A 26,681-nucleotide genomic window follows, 5' to 3' on the forward strand; every position below is an offset into this window, starting at 1 on the left:
GAAGCAGGGAAGGGCTCAGGTGGAGGCGGGTGCAGGTGGAGGAGGAAGCAGGGAAGGGCTCAGGTGGAGGCGGGTGTAGGTGGAGGAGGAAGCAGGGAAGGGCTCAGGTGGAGGCAGGTGCAGGTGGAGGAGGAAGCAGGGAAGGGCTCAGGTGGAGGCAGGCGGAGGAGGAAAGGGGGAGGACTTGAGAGGAGTGCAGGTGGAGGTAGAAGTGGAGCAGCACCTGGCATGCCTCACAGGTGTTCCCAGACTTCCTCAGGTTGTGCTTTCTTAGTGTCTCATGAAGTTTTTTATAGACCTTCAGGCAAACCCAAGGGTTCTGTATATTGACCAGTTAGATCTGTATGATCTGGGAAGTCTTTCTGTCTTCATAAGTGAAGAGCCAGCTGCAGGACCTACCCAGGTGTGCTGGGTACTGCACACCCTCTATATCCTTGCGTTTCCTATTCACAGTCATTTGCACATTGATTGTGGAATTTTCTGTTCCACATGATTCTTCTTTCATTTTTAACCAAAGCAACCGTGGAAACTTCAAAGACATGATGTTACTGACACTGCAGTACCTCCGTTTAGTTTTTGAGTCTTTGGAACAAGTGCGGAGCACCGCCATGTCCCTTGAACATGTGACCTGTTCTTGGGCATCCTCATCAGCTTGTCATGGTGCACTGTGGTGCCTCAGTTCATGGGCTGGGCTGAGGCCTTAGTGCCCATGCTTCTCTGGCAAATGGAGACAGTACTCTGGCTTCACTGAAAATGTGGGGTGTCCTGAGGCAGAAAACATGGGGTGTCCTGAGGCAACTGGAGATGGGCATGGGAAGCCTATTTTGAGAAATGGGAGCAGAGCCTGAGTGGTTGGGGCATATCCGTGAGCAGCCCTGGAGCCCAGAGGGCATCTGGGTGTGGACTCTGGCTGGGCGGGTGTGTGGTCTCCTTTCCTCCACTCAGAAGCTCTGAGGAGTGGAGATGGTTTGCCTGGAGGTGGGGCCTTCTGAAGCGTGTGCTGTGGAGTAACAAAGGCATCAGGGCCACAGGAACGTTGGCAGAAGAGCTGCAAGGATAAGCCGTGGGGTCTGGGCAGGGAGGTGAAACTTGGGGGCTGTGTGAATCCTCTGTTAGGATGGCACAGGTGGGTGAAGGTTGTTGAAGACGTCTGCACATGCCACACGCTCCGGGTGGCTCAACCCCAGGACAACATGAAGGGTAAAGATCACCTGTAAGGCCACACCCATCTACACTGATCGCCAGAGCAGTGAGCTTTACCGTTTTCCATTCTAAAGTTCCTTCGGATGTGCCTTTTAATAATTCACTGTGATTTCTCCATAACTGGAAAGAGAAACAACGTTTTTTGTCATTTGCAGATGCTCTTACGTATTTATACCTTGTTTTGAAAACCTTCCCTTCATCCTATTTTCTCTTCCGCAGACGGGCCAGCTGCTTCTCCAGATCACTCCCCACAGTGGAGCTCACACTCCTTGCTGTTTGCTTGGGTCCCTGCCTCTGCCGTTGTGTGTTGGTTGTGCTGTGGTCTCGTAGCAGCGGCACATCATCTGACCTTTGTGCAGCCTGCTCCCATCCGGACCCTCCGTTCTGTTTGTAAAATTCCAGCTCCCTACGTCTCTCGCTATTGTGGTTGTAAAAGCTTACACATTCCCGCCGGGCATGGTGGCTCACGCCTGTAATCGCAACACTTTGGGAGGCCGAGGCGGGTGGATCACCTGAGGTCGGGAATTCAAGACCAGCCTGGCCAACATGATGAAACCCTGTCTTAAAAAAAAAAAAAAAAAAAAAAAAAAGAACTTACACATTCCTTAGCTTCTGACTCCTTTTTAAATTTTTTTGAGAAGTGCTTTGAGAAATAATGTGTTTTCTGAAATCGCTCGACTTTACATTTCTGTTACTACTAATCCCTGCTTCTGGTTTCCCTCTCCAGCACACAGCAGGCTGTCTTTGATCAATAAGTGATAACAGGAGGAGAGGGTGGGGAAGAGTCATGGAAGAGGCTTTGCTGAACTCTGGTGAGGGGGCTGGGAGGATACTTCACTTCTTGCTTGGCGCTGTGTGTCTGTGCTGCCAGAGGCAGGGTCCTGGAAGCTCGGCTGTCATATTCAGCCACCTGACCTTAGCAACCTCATGCCAAGCTCCAGATTTACATGAGCAGAGGGGAAAAGGGCCTTGTTGGCTTGTTCCATCATACCGTGTTGGCAATATGTTGGCTCTCTTTTTTCCAGTGGTTGTGTTAGTGCTTAGGTTGGAGTTTGTGACTGTGCCCCACCTGGCAGCCTGGCGTATGTGGAGCAGAGCTGGTAGGGCAGCCCTGCCCTCAGGCTTGTCCAGCATCTTCCTTTGCTGTCTCCGTGAGTTCTTTGCTCCTGTTGCATGGTTTACAGTGAGAACGGGAGGAGGAAGGTGCACTGCCTCTCTTTAAAGGCATGATCTGGAAGATGCATTTCGGTCCTGCTCACATCCAGTTGTATGGAACGTAGTCATCACACCGGTGATCTAATGGTTGGGGTGGCTGGGAAATAGTGTTAAGCTGCTGAGCTGTAAGCTCAGCCAAGAAGTCTATTATGCATAACAAAGAATCAATATTGGCACACAGTTCTAAATCTTTTCCCTATATGTCATAATCATACATTCTTGGCTGCCTTTGCATTTTGTGTTTTATTTCTCAGTTAATTGATTTGAATATGGCATATTAATAGTAACTAGAGGGATAATTTCTGACCTTCAGTTGCACTTAAAAATAATCTCTAAGGTTCCAGCCATGATGGAGCAACTTCCTTTTCGTGGGGGTCCCCCGTATCACTAATTGTCACTGCAGATAACTAATCAGCAGGCACAGAAGGACTCTGAAAGGCATCATAGGGTGGCGGACAGCTGGAGGGACTTGAGGAATAATGTGTTCATCAGCTCCCTGGGTTCCTTTTTTTTCTCAGACCTGGACAGGGTATTGAAGAAGCCTGCAGCCTTCTGCCAACAAGTGTAGAGGAAAAACACCCCAAGAAAAGCTGGTTTCCCTTCTCCAGTACTGGGAAAAGTTTGGTTCAACAGAACAGAACACATTTTTATGATATTTACTCAATTCCAGTGAAATACCAACTGAAAAACTGCTCAGCAGAGCTGAGTACAGCATTGAACTTCCCCCATTCTGTCTCCATCCCTTGGGAGCTAGCAGCACTTCAATTCCCTGAGTGCTTAGGGCCAAGCAGGGAGCAAATCTTGCATCCAGGAGGGGGATTCTCCCAGCAGAGGGAGGAAATGCTCAGAATTCCCCTCCCAGTGTGTTGGCAGAGCCTGTCTGGAAGCCCATCTTCCATCCTCCCTTAGCAGAAGCCGGTAGTGTTCTGATTCTCCTGCCAGAGTGTGTCAGTGGCTCCAATAGGGAGCTGGGCCTCCCTCCCCATCAGTGATGAGCCGGAACCATGCAAGACGGACAGGTCTGCGCTGTGCTTTCCGCCCCTGAGGTCAGTGGGGCTCTGCAAAGTGGTCGCCGCTGCCTCTGGTCCTTACACTACATCTGAACAGGGTGACTGCTGGCTAAAGGAGAGCCCAAGAACTCGTCCCACAGCTTAACACCCAAAGTGTCCAGGACACAGACACGAGCCAGCACAGGCCCTGCTGGAACAAGGAAAGAGCAATACCACTATGCAGAGGCCCGGACATTGGAATTAGCTGATGAGTACTTCAAAGCAGCTGTCAAGAAAATGCTGTGTGAGTTTTGGAACAAATGAAAGAATAGAAGAAAGAACCAAAGGGAAATTACAGAACTGAAAAATCCAGTGATTGAACTGAAGAACTCAGTAGAAGGGCTCACTGGTGGACCAGAGAGGACAGAGGAGAACCTGAAGATAGATCAGCAGGAGTGACAGGCTGAGCAACAGAGAAAAAGTAGGCTGAAAAAAACTTAATAGAGCCTCAGGGAACTTTGGGACAATAACAGAAAATTCTACATTTGCATCCTGGGCGTCAAAGAAGGAGAGGAGAAAGAGTGTGGGGCTAGAAATATATTTGAAGAAATAATGGATGAAAATGACCCAGACTTGGTAAAAGCCATAACTTACAGATTTCAGAATTCCAAAAGAAATACGCACTAAGATATATCATAATCAAACATTTGAAAACTAAACCTGAGCTCAAGCGATCCTGCCACCTCTGGCTCCACAGTCCTGGGATTACATATGTGAGCCATCGTGCCTGGCTACAAATTCTATATGTGGTAAAATGTCCTTCAGGAACGAAGGAGAAATAAAGACATTCTCAGATGAAGGAAACAAACTCTTGGTAGCAGACTTACCCTTAAAGAATCACTAAAAGTTCTTCAAACAGAAAGGAAATGGTACCAGAAGGAGGCTTGGAACTTTAGAAGGGAAAGAAGAGAATAATGCTATAGTGGTTAATTTTCTGTGTGAACGTGGGGAGTGTTTTTGGATGAGATTAACATTTAAACAATTGAGTAAGCAGATTGCCCTCCATGATGTGGGTGAGCCTCATTTAGTCAGTCAAAGACCTGAATAGAACGAAAAGACTAACTTCCACAAGTTAGTCTTGAGGGGGATTCTCCTGCAAAGGCCTTTGGATGTCACTTACATTATCTGTTCTCGTAGATCTCCATCTGCCAGCCCATACTGCAGATTTGGGGCTTGTCAGCCTCCATAATTGTGAGAGCCAGTTTCTTACAACAAATACATACACACAAGCACATTCTGTTCATTCTGTTTCTCTGGAAAACCCTAATACAAAAAGAATGAGTAAGAATAAAAAATTGGGGTGAATATAATACACTGTTCTTCTCTTTATGAATTCTTAACTCATAGTTGATAGTTGAAACAGAAATTATCATCTGGTGTGCCCAGTGTACATGGAGGAAATACTCAGGACAGTGATATTTAAAGAGGGGAGAGGGCACAAGACCCTGAATGGAAATAAGGTTTTCTGTACTTCTCTCAAGGTGGTAAAATGGCAATGCCATTAGATTGTGATAAGTTACATATGTATAATCTTACCTAGAGCAATCTCCAAGAATGCTGTACAAAGCAATGTACTCAAAAATACTACTAATAAATCAAAATGAATTCTAAGAAATTTCAAAAAGTAATAAAGGAAGGCAAGAAGAGAAGCAGAGGAAAGGAGGCCGGGTGCTGTGGCTCATGCCTGCAATCCCAGCACTTTGGGAGGCCAAGGTGGGCGGATCACCTCGGGTCGCGGGTTTGAGACCAGCCTGGCCAACATGGTGAAACTCCGTCTCTACTAAAAATACAAATATTAGTCAGGTGCGGTGGCAGAGGCTGTCCAGAGGCTGAGGCAGGAGAATTGCTTGAATCTGCGAGGCGGAGGGTGCAGTGAGCTGAGATCACGCCATTGTACTCTAGCGTAGGCAACAAGAGTGAAACTCCATCTCAAGAAAAAAAAATTCCTCATGTGATTTAACAATACATTGTCTCCAAAAAACTTACTCCAAACATAAAATGGCCCTGCACAGTTCCTGGCAGATAGAGAATTCAACTAGTGACAGCTGTTGATTATTGCTTTTTAAACTCTTCACCACTTAGAAGACATTAGAGAGCCTTCTGAAAAAAGCTGCTTAACTTGGTAGAAAATGCAGGTACATTGAGGTCTCGGGGAGTGGCTGTGGCTCCTTCAGTGAGGCTGAAGATGAGGTGAAATGAATGTCAGTGAAGTACCCAGCAATTTGTTGGGTGTAGACAGTATTGGGGGCACCAGTGCAGGGTCCCCTGAAACCTCGGAAATAGGACTAAAATTGCTTTCTAAGGGTTAAACTCTGACATCATCAACACTGGATTGGAGTGGTAAAAAGTTAACTTAAAATGGGTGGATTTGTTATATGTAAAGTATGCCTCATGAAAATTTGTTTAAGAAATAGCATGTAAACATGTCTTCTTATATGTGCTTAGAAACTATAATTAACTTTTTAGTTTAAGGTGTTCCATTTTTAAGTTTTTACTTTCAGAACACTGAAATCTAATTTTTAGTTACTGCTCTATTGACAGTCTGAAATTCATACTGGTCACTACTCTGTCCAAATAAATCTCAAACCCAGAAGAGCAAACCAGAAAAGCTGTAGTTTTTAAATCAACTAGGAATTTTTCTTAACAGTCACCTAATTATTGAGGTTCACATTAGTTTTTGAGTAAATCACTTCCGTTAAGGGGTGTTACAGAATATCTGGAGAAACAATATCTGCACACCCACCAACAAGCTCACGGAAGACATTGTTCACATTTATTGATCATCTCAGCAGCATGTGCAAATGAGTAGTGATGGACCAGGTTCCCTAAGTGTTGAGAGAAGAGCAGCATTTTGTGTGTGTGTGGGGGGTGTTAGGTTTATTGTGTGTGTCCAGCAGTGCCTGAGGTCAGCCGAGGCATGCTGCATTAGGAAAAGAAGCATGGCTCCTGAGAAGGCCAGACAGGAGAGAGGATGATGATGTGGTGGGGATTATGGAGGGGATTCTGAGAAAGGGAACAGTCCAACACACGGAGTCCTGGTGAACACACGCTGCCATCCTAAGGTGGGGAGTAGACAGGAGAGCAGCCTCAAGGCAGTCAGTACCTAAAGCTGGCCTCTTAAGAGATGATCATATCTTCAGCAAGGTGGAGACAGGTCAAAATAGCATGCATTTCTCTTGATGATTCTCTCCTGTCCCGGCAGCCTCTGCTTCTAGCTGAGAGATGTAGTAAGTGGAAGGTCTGTTGTCCTAGTGCCTGTGATTATGCATGAGGTGCTGTTTTCCTTGTGGAAGGCTTCCACAAGTATTTAGGGTGGGCAAGGCGAGGGAGGAACGTCTGGGCTCTTTATGGCTTGCAGGAGAGAAAGCAGAGAGATAGTGATGGAACCTTCTGTAAGGAGGCAGGTCTTGGCTGTGGCCTGGGAGGTGCTGGATCCTGCTCGCACCATCTGAGCACGTTGTGCATAAACTGGGTTGTCACTCAGGCAGATCCAACAGCTGCATGAGTAATATCCATGTAGGTATCCCTGAAATACATGAATTGAATCATTTGGTAAAAGAGTAAGTGAAAAAAGAGTAGGTGTGAGCCAGGGCAGAAACAGTATGGAAAGGAGTGGGGTTTTTGTGAGTGGTTTTGTGATGTGATTTTGAGACAGGAGGGTAGTGGGTAATCAGTGTTAATGAAAGCAGCGCACTTTCTTTTGCTATACACATTCAGGACTGCAGAGGTTTTTTTGTTTTTGTTTTTTTAAGAGATGCATCAAATTATGATTGTTTTTTTTTTGTGGGGGGGGGTTCCTAGAACAAATTTTGTTTTATCAACAAGTCAGTAAAAATCTAGTAGTTTGTTATTTCCTTAAATTATTTAAATGATTTTTGGATTTCTCAAAATATTTCACTTTTCCTTGTCTTTTTCTGCAGTGTAGCTAGAGGTAGTATCAATACACAACCTCATTTAATGAGGTTTACATACATTTATTTACAAACTAGTATGCGCAGATTAGAAGACAGTCTGATAGAAAAAAACAATGTATTTTATTATTTGGAAATAGTTTATGCTCATTGGCAGGTCATATGTTTTTTCATGTTTGGACAGTTCATTTAAGTAAATACTGTGATTGTGTTATGGGACTCCAAGGGAGTGAATTAACTGAAGTTTGTGCTCAGTCAGCCGTGGCTACCAATGAAGTAGTTACTGAGGACTCACTCTAGGCCACACACGGTCAGCGTCTCACACTGGTCATTTTATCTAACCTTCTAACAGCTCTGGGAGGGCAGGTGTTACTGTTATCCGTGTTTCGTAGGCTTAGGGTGGGCAGCACACCCAAACTGGCAGGTTAGCTAGTGAATGGCAGCCTTAAGGTGAACCTAGACCCAGCAGTAGAACATGTAGACCAGCATCATCTAAGTGAAACATGAGTAATTTTAAATTTTCTAGAAGCCACATTTTTTAAAGAAAACCCCAAACAGGTGAAATAATTTTTAATATATTTATTAAAATATGTTCAAGATATTATGAACTGAGATATTAAAGATTACTGAGCTATTTTACATTCTTGTGTTTTGCTCTGAGTCTTTGGACTCCTATGTGTGTGTATGTTCTGCAGTGACCCCATGCCTTGGTTTAGAGAGTCCCTGGTTCATGAGGGCAGTAAGCCAGGCCACAGCCTGCGCTCTGCTCTGCTTGTAAACCAAATGAGAGAATGATGCCATCTATCTGTTAAAACCTTAAAAGCCATCATTTTGTTTCAAGGTTGTCTCTTAAACCATAATCTTACTTTGAATTCTTTCCTGACTCTTTGTAGTGTTGAGGTCATTCCGCTTCTCTAAAGTGCTCACAGCACAGGTGGACCCAGTGCCAGTTACCCAACACCAATTCAAAACAGAACTCACTTTGCTCCAAAATGGTGTTGATCTCTCACCCTTTTCCCAGCATTTCCATCCTTTTCTTCTAATATAAAAATGATTTTTGTATATTCAAATTATTTTTGAGAGGTAAAAGCGCTGCTTGTTCCAGAGGAGAGTATTAGATCAAAACCAAGATTGGAGAGACCAAGTAGTTTTCATGTAATTTGTGCATTACCAGTTCTTTGAAGAAGGTGTGGTTTTGAAAGGTTTGCTCTGCTCACTGGTGGGTTTTCTGTTCCAGAATCTCATCTGTTCTGAGTGCGGGGATGAGTTCACTCTGCAGAGTCAGCTGGCCATGCACATGGAGGAGCACCGTCAGGAGCTGGCTGGAACCCGGCAGCATGCCTGCAAGGCCTGCAAGAAAGAGTTTGAGACTTCCTCGGAGCTGAAGGAACATATGAAGACTCATTACAAAATTAGGTATGAGTCATTACTTGGGCTTGGTAAAAAGTCCAGCTCATATGTTAAAAGTTGGCTCACTTTGCTATGACCCATTAGAAATTTTTGCTGCAAGAACACAGCAAAGTGGAACCACACAGATAATTTGGTGTGGTGTCAGAATGTCTTTCGTAGCATGCACAGTTCATCCCTACATATTAATGAATCGTGTCAGGCTATGTGGGTACAAGGGTTTACCTGCTATTATAACGTTAAAAGCTGTAGAACAGGGCCCTGGCAGTACATTTTTATGGGTAGGTAACAAAATATGTAAACTAGGCGCACAAGGGTTTAATTAGTACCCCTTTTAATCCATTAGTTTGTAGCACCCAACTGTTAACACTCATATGCACCTGACACTGTTCTTAGCGTGTCTATCAACAGAGCCTCATTTCATCACGACAGACAACCCTGCTAGGCCAGGGTACTTTTATGTTCCTGTTTTATAGACGAGAAAAACCAAGATTAGAGGGACCAAGTAGTTTCATGAGATTTTGTAGCTTGTAAGTCAAGAGTTTGAAATTTAAACCCTAATAGTTTGATTTTAGAGCTCATAATCTTAACTTCTGACTATATTTGAATATATTTATTCCTAGTCAAACTTAACATGTTTAAAAATTTTTATATTTTACCTAATTCTTGATAATATATTTGTACTGATATTTTTGTTTCTTAATAAAGCAAAATAAAATATTCTTCCTGGCCCTTGTGCTCAAGCTAGCTAATGGTGATAATCAATTTTCACACTAATTTAGCAAATTTCTCCAACAAACTCTAAAAGGCAGTATCAGGCCAGGCGCAGTGGCTCACACCTGTAATCCCAGCACCTTGGGCAGCTGAGGCAGGCAGATCACCTGAGGTCAGGAGTTTAGGACCAGCCTAGCAAACATGGTAAAACCCTGTCCCTATTAAAAATGCAAAAATTAGCCAGGTGGGGTGACTAATTTTAGCTGGGTATGGTGGGTAAGACACGCCTATATTAATAATTAGCCCGGTGGGGTGGCTCATACATGCCTATAGCCCCAGCTACTCTGGAGCTGAGGCAGGAGAATCGCTTGAACTCAGGAGGTGGAGGTTGCAGTGACTTGAGATTGAACCACTGCACTCCAGCCTGGGCAACAGAGTGAAACTCCGTCTCCAAAAAAAATCAAAAATAAAAATAAAAGGCAGTACCAATTACCATTTTAGCTACTATATTATCAGTTTAGCTTGCCACCCTTCTAAGCTGCAATATTTAGGAAATACCTGTACTTCTTAACAAGAAGAAGTCCACGCCGGTTGATCAATATGGTTTATAAAATGCCTGAAGACTCTAATGTTTGTTTGTCCTCTTAGACATTGCATTTGAGAAATGTGGCCTGGACATCTCTGTATGATCAGCCGCCTCCTGTCTTTTCCTTTCATTTTGCCTCTTGTTCACTAATGTGGTACGCACCTAATACTTTATGATTTAAATGATTTTTTTTTCTTTTTTCCCCAGCCAATTGGATGTTAATTTCAGTGATTTTTAAACCCCCCAATGTAATACATGGTCTCTATACACTCCAGATTTTTATTCTGATGAGACTTTCGCACAGGCATTTCTGATGTTTCCTTGAAGGTTTGAGAGAGATGATTGAAGATGTTTTGGTGCTCATGGCACTCAGACAGTCTTGGCTTCTAGGTCTTTCCAGACCGAGGGGCAAACCAGACAGATGAAGCCTCGCCTTTACAGAACTGCCCTTTAGTGGGGAAGATAGGCAGTGAGCAAGTGAGTGGGTTGGTCAGTACCACAGTTTCAGATAGTGGCAAGTGCTGAGAAAGAACGCCACTTGGATGGAAGTGTGCAATGTGAGGCTGAGGGAGGCTGGGGAGGCGGCTGTTCTGCGTGGGCCTTTCTGATTGGGGCTTTTGGAAGGAGACTTGGGTGAGGAGCAGGGAGCTCTGCAGCTTTAGGCGACGCGCCTTTTAGGCTGAGGAGTGTGTTGGTGGAAGCAGTGAGCCTCCAGGGTCGGAAAAGCAGGAAGATGGCGGGGTGAGGTGTGCCTGCCCCGGTGGGGCTGGGGATGTGCATTTCCCATGAGTGGAATGGGAGCCCTTGGAGGGTTTTTCACAAAGGAAGAGCATGACCAGACAGGTGGCACTGGGCTGGGTGTGTGGGCAGGAGTGGAAAGCAGGGAGACCTTTTGGAGGCTTATGGAAGCAATGCACTGGAGAGCCGATCCTCTTCGGAGGCTGTGATGGCGGCTGCAGGGTGGAGAGTTGTGACCACATTTGGAGGTGTTTCAGAGTAAGAGCAGCAGCTTTTGGAGATAGACTGGAAAAATCCAGCGTGACTCCTGAGATTTAAACTTGCGCAGCAGGGAGCTTTCATGTCTTGATGTGGAAAGGGGCGGGTTGGGAATCAATGAAGAGTTCTGTTTGGAACACTACCCATGAGGCAATGCCAAGTGAGAGATAGCGGTCCAGGCAGAGTTGCTGGAGGTAGGAGTTTGGACATCACTGGTGTGTGGATGGTACTAAAGCAAGAGCCTGGAGGGATGGCGTGGGTCAGGTGTCAGTGTAGAAATGATATCCGTAGCATTTTGGTTTCTGACCATCCAGGTAAAGCTATGTCTAGAAGAGACATTTTGCTCCCCCACCCCAATTTCACTTTTTGACCTGGAAAAAAAGCAAGTATTTTTTTTATCAAAAATGGAGAAAAAGGAATTTTGTGATTTTTAAAACTAACATATATACACACAGACACACACATACATATATATGATCAATTTATCATTAAAACAGGTTCTGATGACTAGTCATCCAAATTTTGTGGTAGGATTTTCGTTTTGAAATTATGGTACAAAGGTACAAGAGAGACCACTTGACTGTATTTTGCCCCCCTTTTTGCACTAGGGTATCAAGTACAAGGTCTTATAACCGGAACATCGACAGAAGTGGGTTTACGTATTCGTGTCCGCACTGTGGAAAGACGTTTCAAAAGCCAAGCCAGTTAACGCGACACATTAGGATACACACAGGTATGAAAACACTGACTTCTGGTGACCGGCTGTGCGGCTTGAAGGGAAGAACAGGTGCCTTAGTGCTAGCTCCACTTGGAATCTGATCCTGGCTTTCCCATAATTCGCTGGGTAATCTTGCTGAAGTTACTTACTCTTTGTGTGATTTTATTTCCTCACTTGAAAATGTGGCTCTTTTATCTGTATATGGTTATCCTAAATTATAAATTAAAAAATATATGTAGTGCTCATTGAAAAGTGATTGATTGATACATGGTAGGCTGTTATTAATTGGGAGTTGACATATTACTGCTTTTATTATTGGTATGGTATTTATTCTCTCATTTATTGTTGCTGTGTGTCAGATACTACACTGTGCTGGTTAGATCTAAATTAACAAAGCAAGACCGGATGTGGTGGCTCAGGTCCATAATCCCAGCACTTTTGGAAGCTGAGGTGAGGGGATCTCTTCAGGCCAGGAGTTCAAGACTAACATGGCAACATAGCAAGATCCTGTCTTTACAAAAAAATAAAAAAACATAGCCAGGCATGGTAGCACCCACCTGTAGCCCTGAGGTGGTAGGGTTGCTGGCACCTGGGAGTTTGAAGCTCACTGGCAGTGAGCTATGATCTTGCCACTGCACTCCAGCCTGGGTAACAGAGCAAGAAGACCCTGTCTCTTAAAAATAATAAAAATAAGCAAAATAAAAATCAAGAAAGCACTGAATTTTCATATTCTTTTATACTTTTTCTTTACTAAACTATGAAACATTGAAATAATAAAACTTTACTTCTCCATGCCTTATCTTGCTCATTTGTTAGTTTCGCTTGAATATTTGAAAGTGAGTACAGCATTCATAGCTGAATACTCTTTGCCATCTTATAAAAAGCAGCCCGCTCATAATATTGTATTAGTAACACACATCTCTAGGGAAGGAAAAATGAAAATTGTACAAATATTTTTAGTTTTTGGCATTTGCAATTAAAATGATCCATGTTTTGTCATTTTGTTTTTCTCTGTATTTCTGATTTAGTTTTCTTTTATGGTGACAAAGTAAGAAATCTCACAGCTATTTGCTTGGCTGCTCTTGTTTGTCAGCCAGTTCTAATTTTGTTACACTGATTATTTTTCTTCAGAGTTTTAGTGAGTATTTCTGTGTAGAGCATTGTAGAGTCATTCAGATGATTTCAATGTTTGTTTATATGTCAGCATAAAGTGGGTATTTTTAGAGCATCAGCTTTTATTTTCTAGAGTAAGAGAAAACCAAAACAGTGCTTTTGTAAATATTCTAATACATTATGCTGTATTCAGCTTTAGTTTATAGTCTGTGAAGTTTTAATGAATGAAAATATAGTTTAAAAATGTTACAAACTTTACCCAAAGTAGAAAGTAAAAAGTAAAGCAAATCCTTCTTGTGTCCATTTCTCAGACGTCATTTACCTTTAACAGTTTGATATCTACCCCATTAGATTTTTTCTATGTGTATCTAAATATACATACATCAGAAGCACACTCTGTCTCCTAGGGAGACACATGTGTGTAGTGTCATATGCTTATGTGTGATTTTGTGATTCTGTGATGCACACTCTTCCTGCATTGAACTTGAAGCATGTGTCACTGTTGCTCCAGCTGGCCTGTGAGCTGCCTGGAGAGGGCAGCAGGTCCCATCCCCAGGAGTCACACAGGCCAGTGTGGTTTAAGCAAGAGGCCGGCGGGCCCGGGTGGAGGTGGCAGGGAGTGCCTGTGTGCGGTTCAGGCAGTTCTGTGTTCTGGGCTTGGTCTTTGTATGGCTGTGCCTCACAGTGTGTGTGGTGATGTGAGGGGGGTGACCAGAATCCTGCTGGCCCATACCTGGACTGTGTGTGACCCAGCAGGGCTCCTGTCCAAAGGAGGCTGTGTACATTGCAGTCATCTAGAACAGGAAGGGTGTCTCCAGGTGGGCAGTGCTGTGACCGGGCCACACTCTCGCTGTGCCTCCCATGCTCCTGCCCTCCTTTCCTTTCCCCACGTGGGCAGTGCCATGACCGGGCCACATGCTCACCGTACCTTCCGCCCTCCTGCTATTCTCTCCTGTCCCCACATGGGCAGTGCCATGATTGGGCCACACTCTTGCTGTGCCCCTCGTCTTCCTGCCCTCCTTTCCTGTCCCCACGTGGGCAGTGCCATGACCTCCCGTCTTCCTGCCCTCCTTTCCTGTCCCCACATGGGCAGTTCCATGACCTCCCGTCTTCCTGCCCTCCTTTCCTGTCCCCACATGGGCAGTGCCATGATTGAGCCACACTCTTGCTGTGCCTCCCGTCTTCCTGCCCTCCTTTCCTGTCCCCACATGGGCAGTGCCATGACCTCCCGTCTTCCTGCCCTCCTTTCCTGTCCCCACGTGGGCAGTGCCATGACCAGGCCACACTCTCGCGTTGCCTCCTGCCTGCCTGTCCTCCTCTTTTACACCCATGCTGTTAAAGCAGGGATGTTTCCCATTTGTATATGGTCCCCAAGCTTGTTATATTTCATTCACTTATTTAACCCTAAACTGTTTAGAGAAGCAGGGATCTGATGTTATTATGAACTCAGCGGCTTTCTATTTCTTAGGGAGTGAACATTTAGTAAGACTAGAAATTTAAGTAGCCTTGCAGTTAGGTTCTAACCTAACCCAATTTTGTCTGTTCGCTCATTCCTTCATTCATCAGATGGGGACTGCGTGCTAGTGTTTATGAGGCCCTGCTCTAGGTGCTGAAGAGCCACAGTGCACAAGCGCTCACCTTCTTGGAGCATGCATTCTAGGGAGGGGAGATGGACAATGAGTAAAATGCAGAAGGTCAGATGCTGAGAAGTCTGCAGAAAAATCAAGCAGAGAAGGGGGCGAGGGCTTCCCAGGGAGAATGCGGGAAATTTTAATGTTAAAGGGGATTTTGGGCAAAGGCCTGAAGAATCTGAGGAGAGCAAGTCTTGGGAATACTTGGGGAAGAACCGCCCAGATGGTGAGTTTTCAGAGGCCCAGAAGTGGAAGCTTACCTGGAGTGTCCGAGGGTGGTGGCAGAAGTGGGTAGAGGCGGTGAGAGAGCAGGGGAGCTGAAGACAGCGAGTGTGGGAACCACAGCACCGGCACCCCTCTACTGGGTATTGGAAGAACTTCGATTTTACTCTGTGGGGGACTGGAAGCCATTGAGGGTTTTCAGCAGACAAATGACTTGTTCGGACTTAGAGGGTCATTGTGTTTGTTGTTTTTAGAGCAGCCTGGGAAGGGGCCAAGGTGGAAGCAGTGAGTCAAGCTGGGGGCGGTTTCAGGAGCTTTGAGTGATGGGGGAGTGCCTTTGCCTGGGGTGGTGGTTGTGGATGAGAAGCTGCGCTGCTCTGGGTCTATTATGAAGTTTTTATTGAGTGTGAGACGCGAGAGAAACTAAAGATAAGGATGACTCCAAGGTTTTGGTCTGACCCCCTGGAAAGGTGGCATTGCCTGGGGAAGCCTGCAGGTGGAGCAGTTTGGGAGATGGTCAAGTGCAGTTTGGGTCATGTTAATTTTGAGATTTAAAGTAGACGCTTGCGTATATATGTCTAGAGTTCTGGGGAGACATTTTGGCTGGAGGGATAGGTTTGGGTAACTTCAATATTGTTCTTTTTAATCCATGAGATGCTCATACAATATGGAATTATATTTTGATCATGTTTCTCCCTCTAGGTGAAAGGCCGTTTAAATGTAGTGAATGTGGAAAAGCTTTTAACCAGAAGGGGGCACTGCAGACCCACATGATCAAGCACACAGGTGAAAAACCCCACGCCTGTGCCTTCTGTCCTGCTGCCTTCTCTCAGAAAGGGAATCTTCAGTCGCACGTGCAGCGAGTCCACTCAGAGGTAAACACGGGCTGGGGCATAAGCAGTACTTCACAGGGGACAGTAGGTAGCTTTTGGGATAATACATGGACCCGAGAAATTCTTTTCCATTAAAAAAAAATGCAGATTAATTTTGTGCCAAGCAGGCCCTGTTTTAGAAAATACATACATGGAAATTTTTCTGGTTTATTACCTGTGGAAGAAATATAAACTACTATGTTTTTGTCTTCTTGCTGACAGCATGGCTTTGGTGAATAAATATTTGAAAATAATTCTAATACTTACATTAGTTATAGTCCATCGTTCTAAATAATGTATTCATCCCTTTAGCAAACTTGAAACACAGGCAAGTATAAGAAATTAAAAGATGGGAAATAAAATTGGGAAAAAAAGTGTTTTTCTTACTGCTGATACTCAGAGCTCATGTGGGACATGTCCATTCCCTCTTGGACAGAGACCTGGTCTGTTCATTTCCTTTCATGCTGCTTGTCAACTCTTTCGGCTAAAGTGATGATTTTCCATGGTAATTTTCTGTTGTCTACAGAGCATGCTGATGTGTAGAGCCTCTGCAAGTATTTCTGTAAAGCAGGTCAACCTTTGCTTTAACTAACTGTCATGATTTATTGATTTATATTTTAATCGTAGAATACAAAAAAGTATTTAAACAACACAAATACTTTTATCATGAATCAATATATCCTGTGAAACAGTTTTGCAGAATGAAAGCTATCATATTCTTAAAAGCAAATGTGTATCCCTTGATTTTTTCCTTAGAGTAATACTGTAACTAACACTGAAGTGAACTGAGAGTTAACACCCACTATCCAAGTTTAGCAAAAACTGGTAGAAGCTGTCTTTGATCTTAGATAAACAGAATAATGTCTAAAATGAAAAAGAGAATCTAAAATGAGGAAAAAACCCTGCACACTTCACGTAGTTTCGTGAACAGATTGAGTTCCATATTCAATGAGTTAATCTTTTTATTATCTAAGACCCAGAGACATTAGGAAGGCATGCCAGAATTAGTGAGGTACTGGGGTTACCTTTAGATTTCAGAAGAGTCAGTTTGGGCTGTTGTAAGTCATCCTTGTGGAGTTGCCTCTGGGTGAAGATGATCGCGTAGGAAGGATCGTATATTTGTGTAGCACCCAGAAATACATCACTGCAACCTAGAACAGCCTTGTGAGTTCAGAAAACTCCTCCTCTACTAAGGGGCCCAGAGACTTGCCTGTTGCCACTGAGAGGTGCTCTGGGAGCTGTACTGGGATGGGTTGTTCCAGAAAGAACCTCTAAAGATTGGTTCGTAAATGTTATACAATCCTGTGAGGAATCTAAATTTGGTTCTTAAAGAGGCACCAGAAACAGAATAAAAGTCTTAGTCAAGTTCAGAGGGGCCAATGAGTTTTCAAGCTAGCCTTCGTAGTTCTACAGTAACTAACACTGGCTTTTAGTCATAGAGAAAGAATATTTTAGTTATTTTCTCTGTTTATAGCTGTTCTTACTCATTTTACTGGTTTCTATAGTTTCTGGAATTATGATAGTTGTAAAAATTAGTTGTTAGGTCAGGTGCGGTGGCTCATACCTGTAATCCCAGCACTTTGGGAGGCCAAGGCAGGTGGATCGCCTGAGGTCAGGAGTTCGAGACCAGCCTGGTGAAACCCCATCTCCACTAAAATACAAAAAGTATTTGTATACTGGGCGCAGTGGCGGGTGCCTGTAATACCAGCTACTCGGAGGCTGAGGCAGGAGAATTGCTTGAACCTGGGAGGCGGAGGTTGCAGTGAGCCTAGATTGTGCCACTGCACTCCAGCCTGGGCGACAAAAAAAAAAAAAAAGAAAAAATTTAGTTGTTGATATGGAATATGAAAAGTGATGAAAGATTCATGTATCATTATGACCATTTTTCCTAACTTCTGTGGTTTTGGCCATCTGAAAGCATATTTGGTGTAATATGTATTTATATATAACTGGCCTTCGCTATTGAACATTGTATTCAACTGTTTAAAAAACTGAGAACGTCTTATGCCTGATAGTTTGTTTTTATTAAATTACAATAATTGAAAAATGTGTTTTCTCACTCTCGAATAATTTCTAATTTATAGAAAAGACTGAAATTTCAGTTCGTCTTATACTGGCAATATTGTTTACAGAGTTGGGTCATTGATTCTAGAACTATCTAATTTAAAAGAAAAAAGGTAATGTTGAAGGGTTAGATTATTTTTGTCGTTTTGAATGGAATGGTAAATTATAATTTGCTATAATTTAAATGTTTTAATTTAACAATTAATTGTAAAACATCATTTTTTTTTTTGTTTTATTCTTTAAGGTTAAGAATGGCCCTACCTATAACTGTACAGAATGTAGTTGTGTATTTAAAAGTTTAGGCAGCTTAAACACGCATATCAGCAAGATGCATATGGGTGGGCCACAGAATTCAACAAGTTCTACAGAGACTGCTCATGTTTTAACGGTAAGTTCAGTAATTTGGAAGAGCTTCTTTTTAAACTAAAATCTATCATGTAAAATATGACCTTTACAATTGAATATTTAGTACTAAAAAGGTGCTATGAAAGTTTTTTACATGGAGATAAGGTGTGACTTTTTAAAGAATGAAAATTAGTCTTTTGAAATTTGAGAATAATAATTAGATGACTTTATGGACTATCATCTGAACCTGTAAAAATAAGACAAAATGTAATCGTTAATTTGTGAAAGATCATTTCTACAGTGTTATTGATGATAATTGAATATTCTTTATAATTTAGGAATTATCCTTTGTAGATAATATTTGTCTTTTCTTATGTGACAGTGGTAATTTTTCCCAAGTCTTTGGACTTTTGAAACTAATTTATGTTTTCCAGTACACATAGTTAAAAATTTTATGACTCTAAATACATATGCCTACACACAGAGAGACAGAGGTGCATACACACGCACAGACATACACACTCTTATTTTCTCTGTAGGTGTCTTTAGCTCAGCCTCAGTTAGTTACTTGAACTGTACCATTCTCTCAACAGATTAATAAATGGTCAAATCTGAGCGTCGACTATGGTATCTTAATAGTAGTAGACATTAAATACAAACGTGTGAGAAGTTTTAATGTATGCTTATGAATGCAGTTACTTGGTTACGTTACGTCAACAGCTGCCTCTTACCAATATGGAAAATAAGTCTAATTAATTCTTAGTTTTTAAACATTAGGTTTACCTTTAGTGTTTGTTTTTTCTTTTCTTTTTTCCTAACATTTGCAGTATGGGATAGTTCCTCAGTTTATTCTTGACCAGGTAGATTGTTGTCAAATGAATTATCAAGCTGGAAAATAATTAGAGTCCAATAATTATGTCTTCAAAATTCTATTTTTGTCTGAATCTTCTTAAATAAAATTTTTAGTGTTGTGTAAATCAACCAAATATTAGTTTTTATCATTTCCTTTGGCAGTATGCACATCAAAATGTATATGTAGTGAGCAATCTGGAATAATAGTCCAGATTATTGTAAGCACTTATATTCTCAATAAAACGAAATGTAGTAGAGGGATTTAGAAACCTGGAATCTCCCTTACCTTACACCCTTACTTGGGCAGGGAAGAGCATTAGAAGTTAAATTATATATATTCTTTTTCAGGACTGCCTAGAATCAGTGTTCAACTGCCTGGATTGACTCTACATGTCTTATATTTCACCTTTCATGTTTTCTAACTCTTGGCCTTTTTCAGTCCTAAGGTTTTTTCCTCTGTCACCCAGGTTGGAGTGCAGTGGCGTAATCACAGCTCACTGTAACCTTGAACTCCTGGGCTCAAGTGATCCTCCTGTCTCAGCCTCCTGAGTACCTGGCACTACAGGTGCATGCTACCATGCTCGACTTATTTTTAAATTTTTTGTAAGACGAGGTCTCACCGTGTTGCCCAAGGTGGTCTCAAACTCCTGGCCTCAAGGGATCCTCCCACCTTATAATCCCAAAGCCCTGGGATTGGGCGGCCTGAAGAAGTCTCCTCAGCTTTATCTTATGACTCTTTTGATTTTTTTTTTTTTACAGTAAGATTTTTAATTTCTGAGAGCTCTACCTTGTAATGATATGATCGTTTCTTTTTCACGACTTTTTTTTCTGGTTTGATACACTTTCTCTGAAATCCAGTAAGCATTTTGTTTTAAAAAGTTTTTTGTGCTCATCAAGTTGTTTGCCTTGGGTCATCTTCCCTCCTGTCTCCTGTGCCCGTCTCGTCATCTTTCGTTGCCTGCTTGTGTTTCAGGAAGGGGCAGCAGTAGCCTGTGTGTGAACTGTTAACACGTGGATGGTGCTTGCTGATCCAGGGTCACCCTGAGTGTGAGTGGCCAGGCAACCAGCCCTTCAGGGGACCCTGGTGGCGACACAAAAGACTTACATTTAGTCTGGGGAATTCAGTGCCACAAAAGGCGCCCTAGTTCTTCCCAGGTCATTTATTATTTTTCATCTTTTTTAGAGATAAATGATATTTAGAGAGTCCTTTTTTTTTTTTTTTTTTGCCTCAGAGTAAGTGCCTGTCTGCCACTGAATGAGTGACAAGGGCATTCATTTTCAGTCCTAATATTTTTTGTTCTGTTTTTGTTCTTATTTTCTAAATCAATAGACTTGAATTTTAGAGCAGTTTTGGGTTTACAGACAATTTGGCAGAAAGTACAGAGAACTGCCAATACACTCTCCTCCCGTGCTCAGTTTCCCCATTTCTGACATGGTGCATTGGCCGGGTACATTTGTTACAACTGGTCAACGAATGTGGATATGTTACTATTAGTAACCAAAGTCCATCGTTTCCATCGAGGTTCACTCTCCGAGTTGTCCATTCTATGGGTTTCGACAAAAACCCACCCTCACGGTGTCATGCAGGGTAGTTTCCCTGCCGTCCACTGTCTTCTGGATCCCTCGTTTCGGATTCCCGAGCCCTGCAGGAATGGGACTGGCTCCGTCTCCCACCACAGCCCTTTCCACTGACTTAGGTTTTCTTGGCTATAGCATTACAGCATTTTTCCTCCAGTCTCCCTGCAGGAATAATTTTTTCAGGAATTTGTTGAATTATTTTGAATGGAGTGGTTTCTTTCTTACTTTTAAAAATTGTATAACTTAGTATTTTTTAAATTCCTCACTTCGTTTTATTGGGCCAACAGGAAGGTGAGAGTTTGTGTGCTCAATCTACCATCTTGAGTCTCTACTGCCCACTTGGAAAAACTTTTAAAAATTGCATTAGAACAATTTATCATGTGCTTTAAAGAGCCAATATCGTGCCAAAGACAAAAATCAGCGAGGCATTGTATTTAAAATTTATGTTTAGGATACTCTTAGATTTGCACACCCTTAAAGAGGGTATTGCCTGTTTTTTCTTTTTCTTTTTAAATTGAAGAGCAAAATTGTATTTCTTTTCTTTTTTTTTTTTTTTTTTTTGAGACGGAGTTTCGCTCTTATTACCCAGTCTGGAGTGCAATGGCACGATCTCGGCTCACCGCAACCTCCGCCTCCCAGGTTCAGGCAATTCTCCTGCCTCAGCCTCCTGAGTAGCTGGGACTACAGGCACGCGCCACCATGCCCAGCTAATGTTTTTGTATTTTTAGTAGAGACGGGGTTTCACCATGTTGACCAGGATGGTCTCGATCTCTTGACCTTGTGATCCACCCGCCTCGGCCTCCCAAAGTGCTGGGATTACAGGCTTGAGCCACCGCGCCCGGCAGCAAAATTGTATTTCTAATGAAAATGTCTCTGTGTCTCAGGCCACACTCTTTCAGACGTTACCTCTTCAACAGACGGAAGCCCAAGCCACGTCAGCCTCCAGCCAGCCGAGCTCCCAGGCGGTGAGCGACGTCATCCAGCAGCTCCTGGAGCTCTCGGAGCCAGGGCCGGTGGAGGCGGGTCAGTCCCCGCAGCCCGGGCAGCAGCTGAGCATCACAGTGGGCATCAACCAGGACATTTTACAGGTGAAGCACGCTTACCTGCGGCGTGACGCTTACGCGCTCGTGCTGGGTCAGAAACCAGGAATGATGATTGAGAAATAAATATGCAGGGTTGGTCAGAGTCAAGGCATCCTCATGAAAAATGTGTCTGAACCAAAAAAACTTAATGTGCCTACTTAATTGCTTATGGATGGTGCAGCACTCAAATGATTTATTAATCTATACATTTTTTTTTTTAAATCACAAACTTTTTTTTTTCGAAAGTGAATTTACTTGAAAAGAACAATGCTTTTCAGAAGTTGTATCTATTTGTGTTGACAGAGGTGGAAAAAGTATTTTTATTCTTTCTTGAGTTCTGGTGTATGATTTGGAGGCAGTCATGGGTGTTGACAGTTCAGTTCTGAAGCGTTCATACTGCCTGGCCTTCTCTTGTGGGTATGTGGGCAGTGCCTGCATATGCTGGACAGGAGCAAGGGCAGGAGCGCAGGACTCCCAGCCTTCCAGTCCAGCGCTACTTCACACGCTCTTCACTTCTAAAGAGAGGGGGCCCTTCTTCTCCCCTCTCTCTGTTACTTGGTTAAAGTAACCTTCCTCCTATACTTTTATGGGGAAGGGCTGGCCAGGGCTATGAGGAATCTCAAGGTGTCATTCCACAGCCCATACCTTAAGGTTAACCCAGTGTAACTCAAGAGTCTTAAAATAGGGATTCCCAAATCTATTTAGAGGCAACTAAAGTGGTGTGAGGTAAGATTTCTAAAAGTCAAATAGGTTTTAATTCTCTTCAATTTAGAAATGTAAATGCTTATCATACTTTGGGCGGGACAAGTTGTCAGATATCAGATGGGATATTATGGCCTCCAAGGGTTGGAAGCCTCACTTATAAGTGATAACTTGGAATTGCAGGTTCTTATTTCTTGGAGCGGAATTAGAATTCTATAGGTAAAGCTTTATGACATCTTTGTGATTGATTTTGGTAGGCAGATTTGGGCCATCGTATCTTCTAACCTTTTAGTTTTGTTCTGTCTTAGCAAGCCTTAGAAAACAGTGGGCTGTCTTCAATTCCAGTTGCAGCACATCCTAATGACTCCAGCCATGCCAAGACTTCTGCAACACAGGTTCAAAACCCAGATGTTTCCAGTGTTTCAAATGAGCAGACGGACCCTACAGACGCAGAGCAAGAAAAAGAACAGGATAGCCCAGAGAAACTGGATAAAAAAGAAAAAAAAATGATAAAGAAGAAATCACCATTTCTACCCGGTAATTGTGCTAAACTTTAAAGTTTAGACATTTGGGATAGCATATTGTTGGTTTTTAAGAAATATGCCTTTCTTTTTTCTTCTGAAGGTGATAGGATATGTTTGTTGAATGTTTTGTAGCTAGCTGTAGTTGGTTGGTATTTAAAATTAAAAAGAATGACAGCCATAAAATGTCTTAAACTGATCCCTTTCCCTTAACGTGCTTCTTTCCTGTATTCAGTTTCTCCTGACTCCTCGCCGGGGCTTGAAAGCTTGTCTCCGACTGTTCTCTCCCTGCTCTGCTTAGGCTCCTCCTCTCCACTCAGATCCACCACTTTGCTTCAGTTCTTCTCACCCTTGGTGCTTCTGGCATCCAGCCATGTGATTCTAGTAATGTCTGACTAGTCCTTTCCTCTTCATCATCAAAGGACCCCACAGCACAGCTCCCTCCTCCACGCCTCACCCTTTCCTGTTACATGCCCAGATCCATTTCTCAGCTCCTGAGTATCCTATCACCAGTCCAGCCAGCATTTCCAGTCCTCCCTCCCTCCCTCTGTGCTTCTGGGCACAAACTTGGTATACATCATACTGAAACTGGATTCCTACTGTTTCTAGATATCCCTGCGTTTCTGCACATCTTGCTTTCTGCAGCAAGGATGCCTTCCTTCTCCCTCTGCCTCTGTTGTTTGTCAAATCTTGGCCATCATTGAAGTATCTTCAGTGCTCCATCATCAGGCATCTTCAGTGCTCCTCTTTGTGGGCACACTCTGAGCGATGCTTTTCCTTGTCCCGCCTCCCACAGCACTTAGAGTGTTTAGGATTCCTGCATTCTCTCATGTGAATTGTACACAGATGCAGTCAGATGTCTCTTCTAGGTAATAAGCTCTTTCTGGCTGGGAATACAGCCTTTTCATTTCTCAACATCCCACAGTGCTCAAGATGGCTCTTTGTATAGGAGCAGGAATTTACTACATCTTTCTTGAAAAAGATAGATTCCTGTCTTTTTGGCAAAACTGTTCCCGTAAAAACCTTTTCCAGGTGTCTTGGGGAGCAAGTGCATTCTTGCTGCAAAGCATGGAATAACATTGCCATTTGTGTGAACACATCTTTCCTAGAATACATTTTCTCATAACATCAAGTTCTTCTTTCTCAAATCACACAATACTAGCCCTGCTCTTCTTCTCCTGTTATCTGGCCTTCTTTTCCCTCAGTGAAAACCTGGATGCTGGAATCTAAGCAGTTTTTCCCGCAGTTTCCTGGTATTGAGCAGGGCAGGAAAGGAAAAACAGGAGCCATTTCCACGTGTTTTGATTAGCTGTGTGGTGGCCTTCCAGGTTACAGGTGTTATGCGTTCCTGATAATCTGATGCAGACTTACGGCCTGTGTGTGAGTGCCCGCCTGAGCTTTGTAGGCCACTGTCTCTAGTTATCGTGCTGAATCAGAGATGCTTTACACGGCAGCCAGCCGCTGAGTGAGGAGCCATGTCAGACCTTCTCCTTCCTAAAAGCACCCCATAGTCATGGCCCTTAAACCGGGCAGGTGAGCGTTGCCCTGTGATGCTTCTTCCAGACCTTCGGCTGCATGTGCTGGAAGCAGCGTTCTCCCTGCGCCGAGTGCTAGCCAGGGAATTCCAAATGGAATTGCTAGAAACCTCCTTGTACGGTGTTCTCGTTTGGAGTGCTGTGTTTACAGAGTTAGTAACTAACGATGGTGTAATTTCTGGGCTACTTGAATAAATTCAATACACATGTACTACTGAGCAAGTGCATGCCGCTCTAATAATTTCCCATCACATTTATGGTGATGAGAAAACCATTGGGGACTTTTTTTTTTTTTTTTGAGATTGGGTCTTGCTCTGTTGTCCAGGCTGGAGTACAGTGGTGGGATCATAGCTCACTGTAGCCTTGAACTCCTGCGCTCAAGCAATCCTCCTGCCTCAACCTCCCAAGTAGCTGGGACTGCAGGCCTGTGCCACCACGCATGGCTAGTGAAAAACACTTTTTTTTTGTAAAGCTGAGCTCTTGCACTGTTGCCCAGGCTGGTCTTGAACTTCTGGCCTCAAGTGATCCTCTTGCTCCAGCCTTCCAAAATTCTGGGATTATAGGCATGAGGTACCACACTTAGCCTGGGGACATGTTTGTATATAAAGATACTCCTTTTAATTAAAACTTTTCAATGACCAGTGCTGTTTTAACATAGTGATTGTATCTGAAAATACCTCTCCAAGGACAGAATATCATTTGATATCTTAGAAAGACCATGAGGAAAGCTCTTCTTATCTCATAAGTCATAATGTTAATTACTTATAACTAACCTTGATACTGGCCGCGGTGGCTAGCCCCTGTAATCCCAGCACTTTGGGAGGCTGAGGTGGGCGGATCACGAGGTCAGGAGTTCAAGACCAGCCTGATTAACATAGTGAAAGCCCGTCTCTACTAAAAATACAAAAATTAGCTGGGTGTGGTGGTGTGGGCCTATAATCCCAGCTACTCAGGAGGCTAAGGCAGGAGAATCACTTGAACTCGGGAGGCAGAGGTTGCGGTGAGCCAAGATTGCGCCACTGCACTGCAGCCTGGGCAACAGGACGAGACTCCATCTCCAAAACAAACAAACACCCAAAACTAACCTTCATTATGTTCCTAAGTTAAGCATACTCTGCCATGTTAAATTGTTGCTTTTGATTTATTCACTTTTATCAGAGTGTATGTTTTTGGTGGGATTTGCTTTATTTTAAGAATTTACATTAAAAATTTAACAAATGTTTTTATAGTTATTGTACAACTTGTGAAATATAAATCATTGTGAATTTTTAGTAAAGTTTGAAATTTATTGTGGGGAAGTATTGGCTATGTAGAAATCATGGTGAAAGGTGTTTTGGAAAGCTGATGATTTATTCTTTTAAGAATGAAAATGGTATGGTATAGTGAAACTATTGTGTGTGGAGACTTCTAAAAGGTGTTGCAGACTTGACCTTCTTAGATCAGAGTATGGTCTTGTGAACTTAGCCACTGCTTGCTGGCCTGGGGTCATCGCTGTGAACTTCAGTTTACTCTCTACTCAGCTGTAATCGGCTGGCATCCTGCTGGCCTGTTTCAGTCCACTGGCTCCATGATGGTGTGGCCGTTAGACTCATCTGCTTTTTAAAGTTATCTCTGTATGTGTGCTTTTTAAAATACCCTGTAACAAACCTTCTCCCATGTTCTTCTTTTGTTGTTTGTGGTCTACCAAGTGCTTACAGCTTGGAATAAATTTGATTTTTATAATTCCGTAAAAGCTAAGTGCAAGTAGCCCTTCTGCTTCTCCGTGGGGTCTGTGTCCATGGGTGCAGCTGACCTCATATCAGAAAATCCCCAGTATGTGTACTGCAGTAAGCCCAAAGCGGTGTTAAAAATACTAGTGTGAATGGCACACAAAAATTGCCTTTTTTTTCCCCATAAATTATTAACTGGAATTCTCATTGTGAAGTAGACCCAAGGAGATGCAGTCCTTAGGATTTCCTCCCTAGAAGAGTACCTTTAAATAATTCTTGTAAAACTTTAGGCTCAGGCTGCTGAAGCACTTGACAAAAGTCCTAAATCATTTCTGGGCAGCCTGCGAGGAGGGCAGGCTTCCTGAGTGCATTGTGGGCTGCATCTGAGATGCACTGTCCTCGCCGTGTGCCCACATAAGCCAGTACTATTTGTGCATCTGCCAGGACTGAGATGTGTTTCAAAGGTTCTGGGAACCACATGGGGGCAATGCTGTTGTAAACAGGAGCAAGAAATCCCATGTTCCCTCCCATTCTCCCTGAGGTTCTTAACTTTGGAGGACAAAACCCATTTTGTGTACTTGGATCTGGCTATTCAGCTGCTCCTGTGAGACAGTAACCAGCACTCATTGTCTGTTCTCTGTACCTTTTTGTGGTGT

At 43.2% G+C, this 26,681-nt stretch overlaps 1 protein-coding gene across 5 annotated transcripts in view; it reads left to right on the forward strand.

The window, feature by feature from the left end:
* ZNF236 (zinc finger protein 236) overlaps positions 1-26,681 on the forward strand; it is a 155,078-nt gene that overhangs the window by 43,901 nt on the left and 84,496 nt on the right. For all 5 annotated transcript variants that reach the window (XM_032293893.1, XM_032293895.1, XM_032293897.1 and 2 more), the window contains 6 exons: positions 8,616-8,794; positions 11,690-11,814; positions 15,468-15,640; positions 17,946-18,089; positions 21,361-21,564; positions 22,569-22,797. In XM_032293893.1, the coding sequence (XP_032149784.1) occupies positions 8,616-8,794; positions 11,690-11,814; positions 15,468-15,640; positions 17,946-18,089; positions 21,361-21,564; positions 22,569-22,797 (1,054 nt within the window). The remainder of the gene's footprint in view (positions 1-8,615; positions 8,795-11,689; positions 11,815-15,467; positions 15,641-17,945; positions 18,090-21,360; positions 21,565-22,568; positions 22,798-26,681) is intronic.

The sequence above is a fragment of the Sapajus apella genome, unplaced genomic scaffold (assembly GCF_009761245.1).
Source record: "Sapajus apella isolate SASKATOON/1434 unplaced genomic scaffold, GSC_monkey_1.0 scaffold30, whole genome shotgun sequence".
Classification (NCBI taxonomy): domain Eukaryota; kingdom Metazoa; phylum Chordata; class Mammalia; order Primates; family Cebidae; genus Sapajus; species Sapajus apella.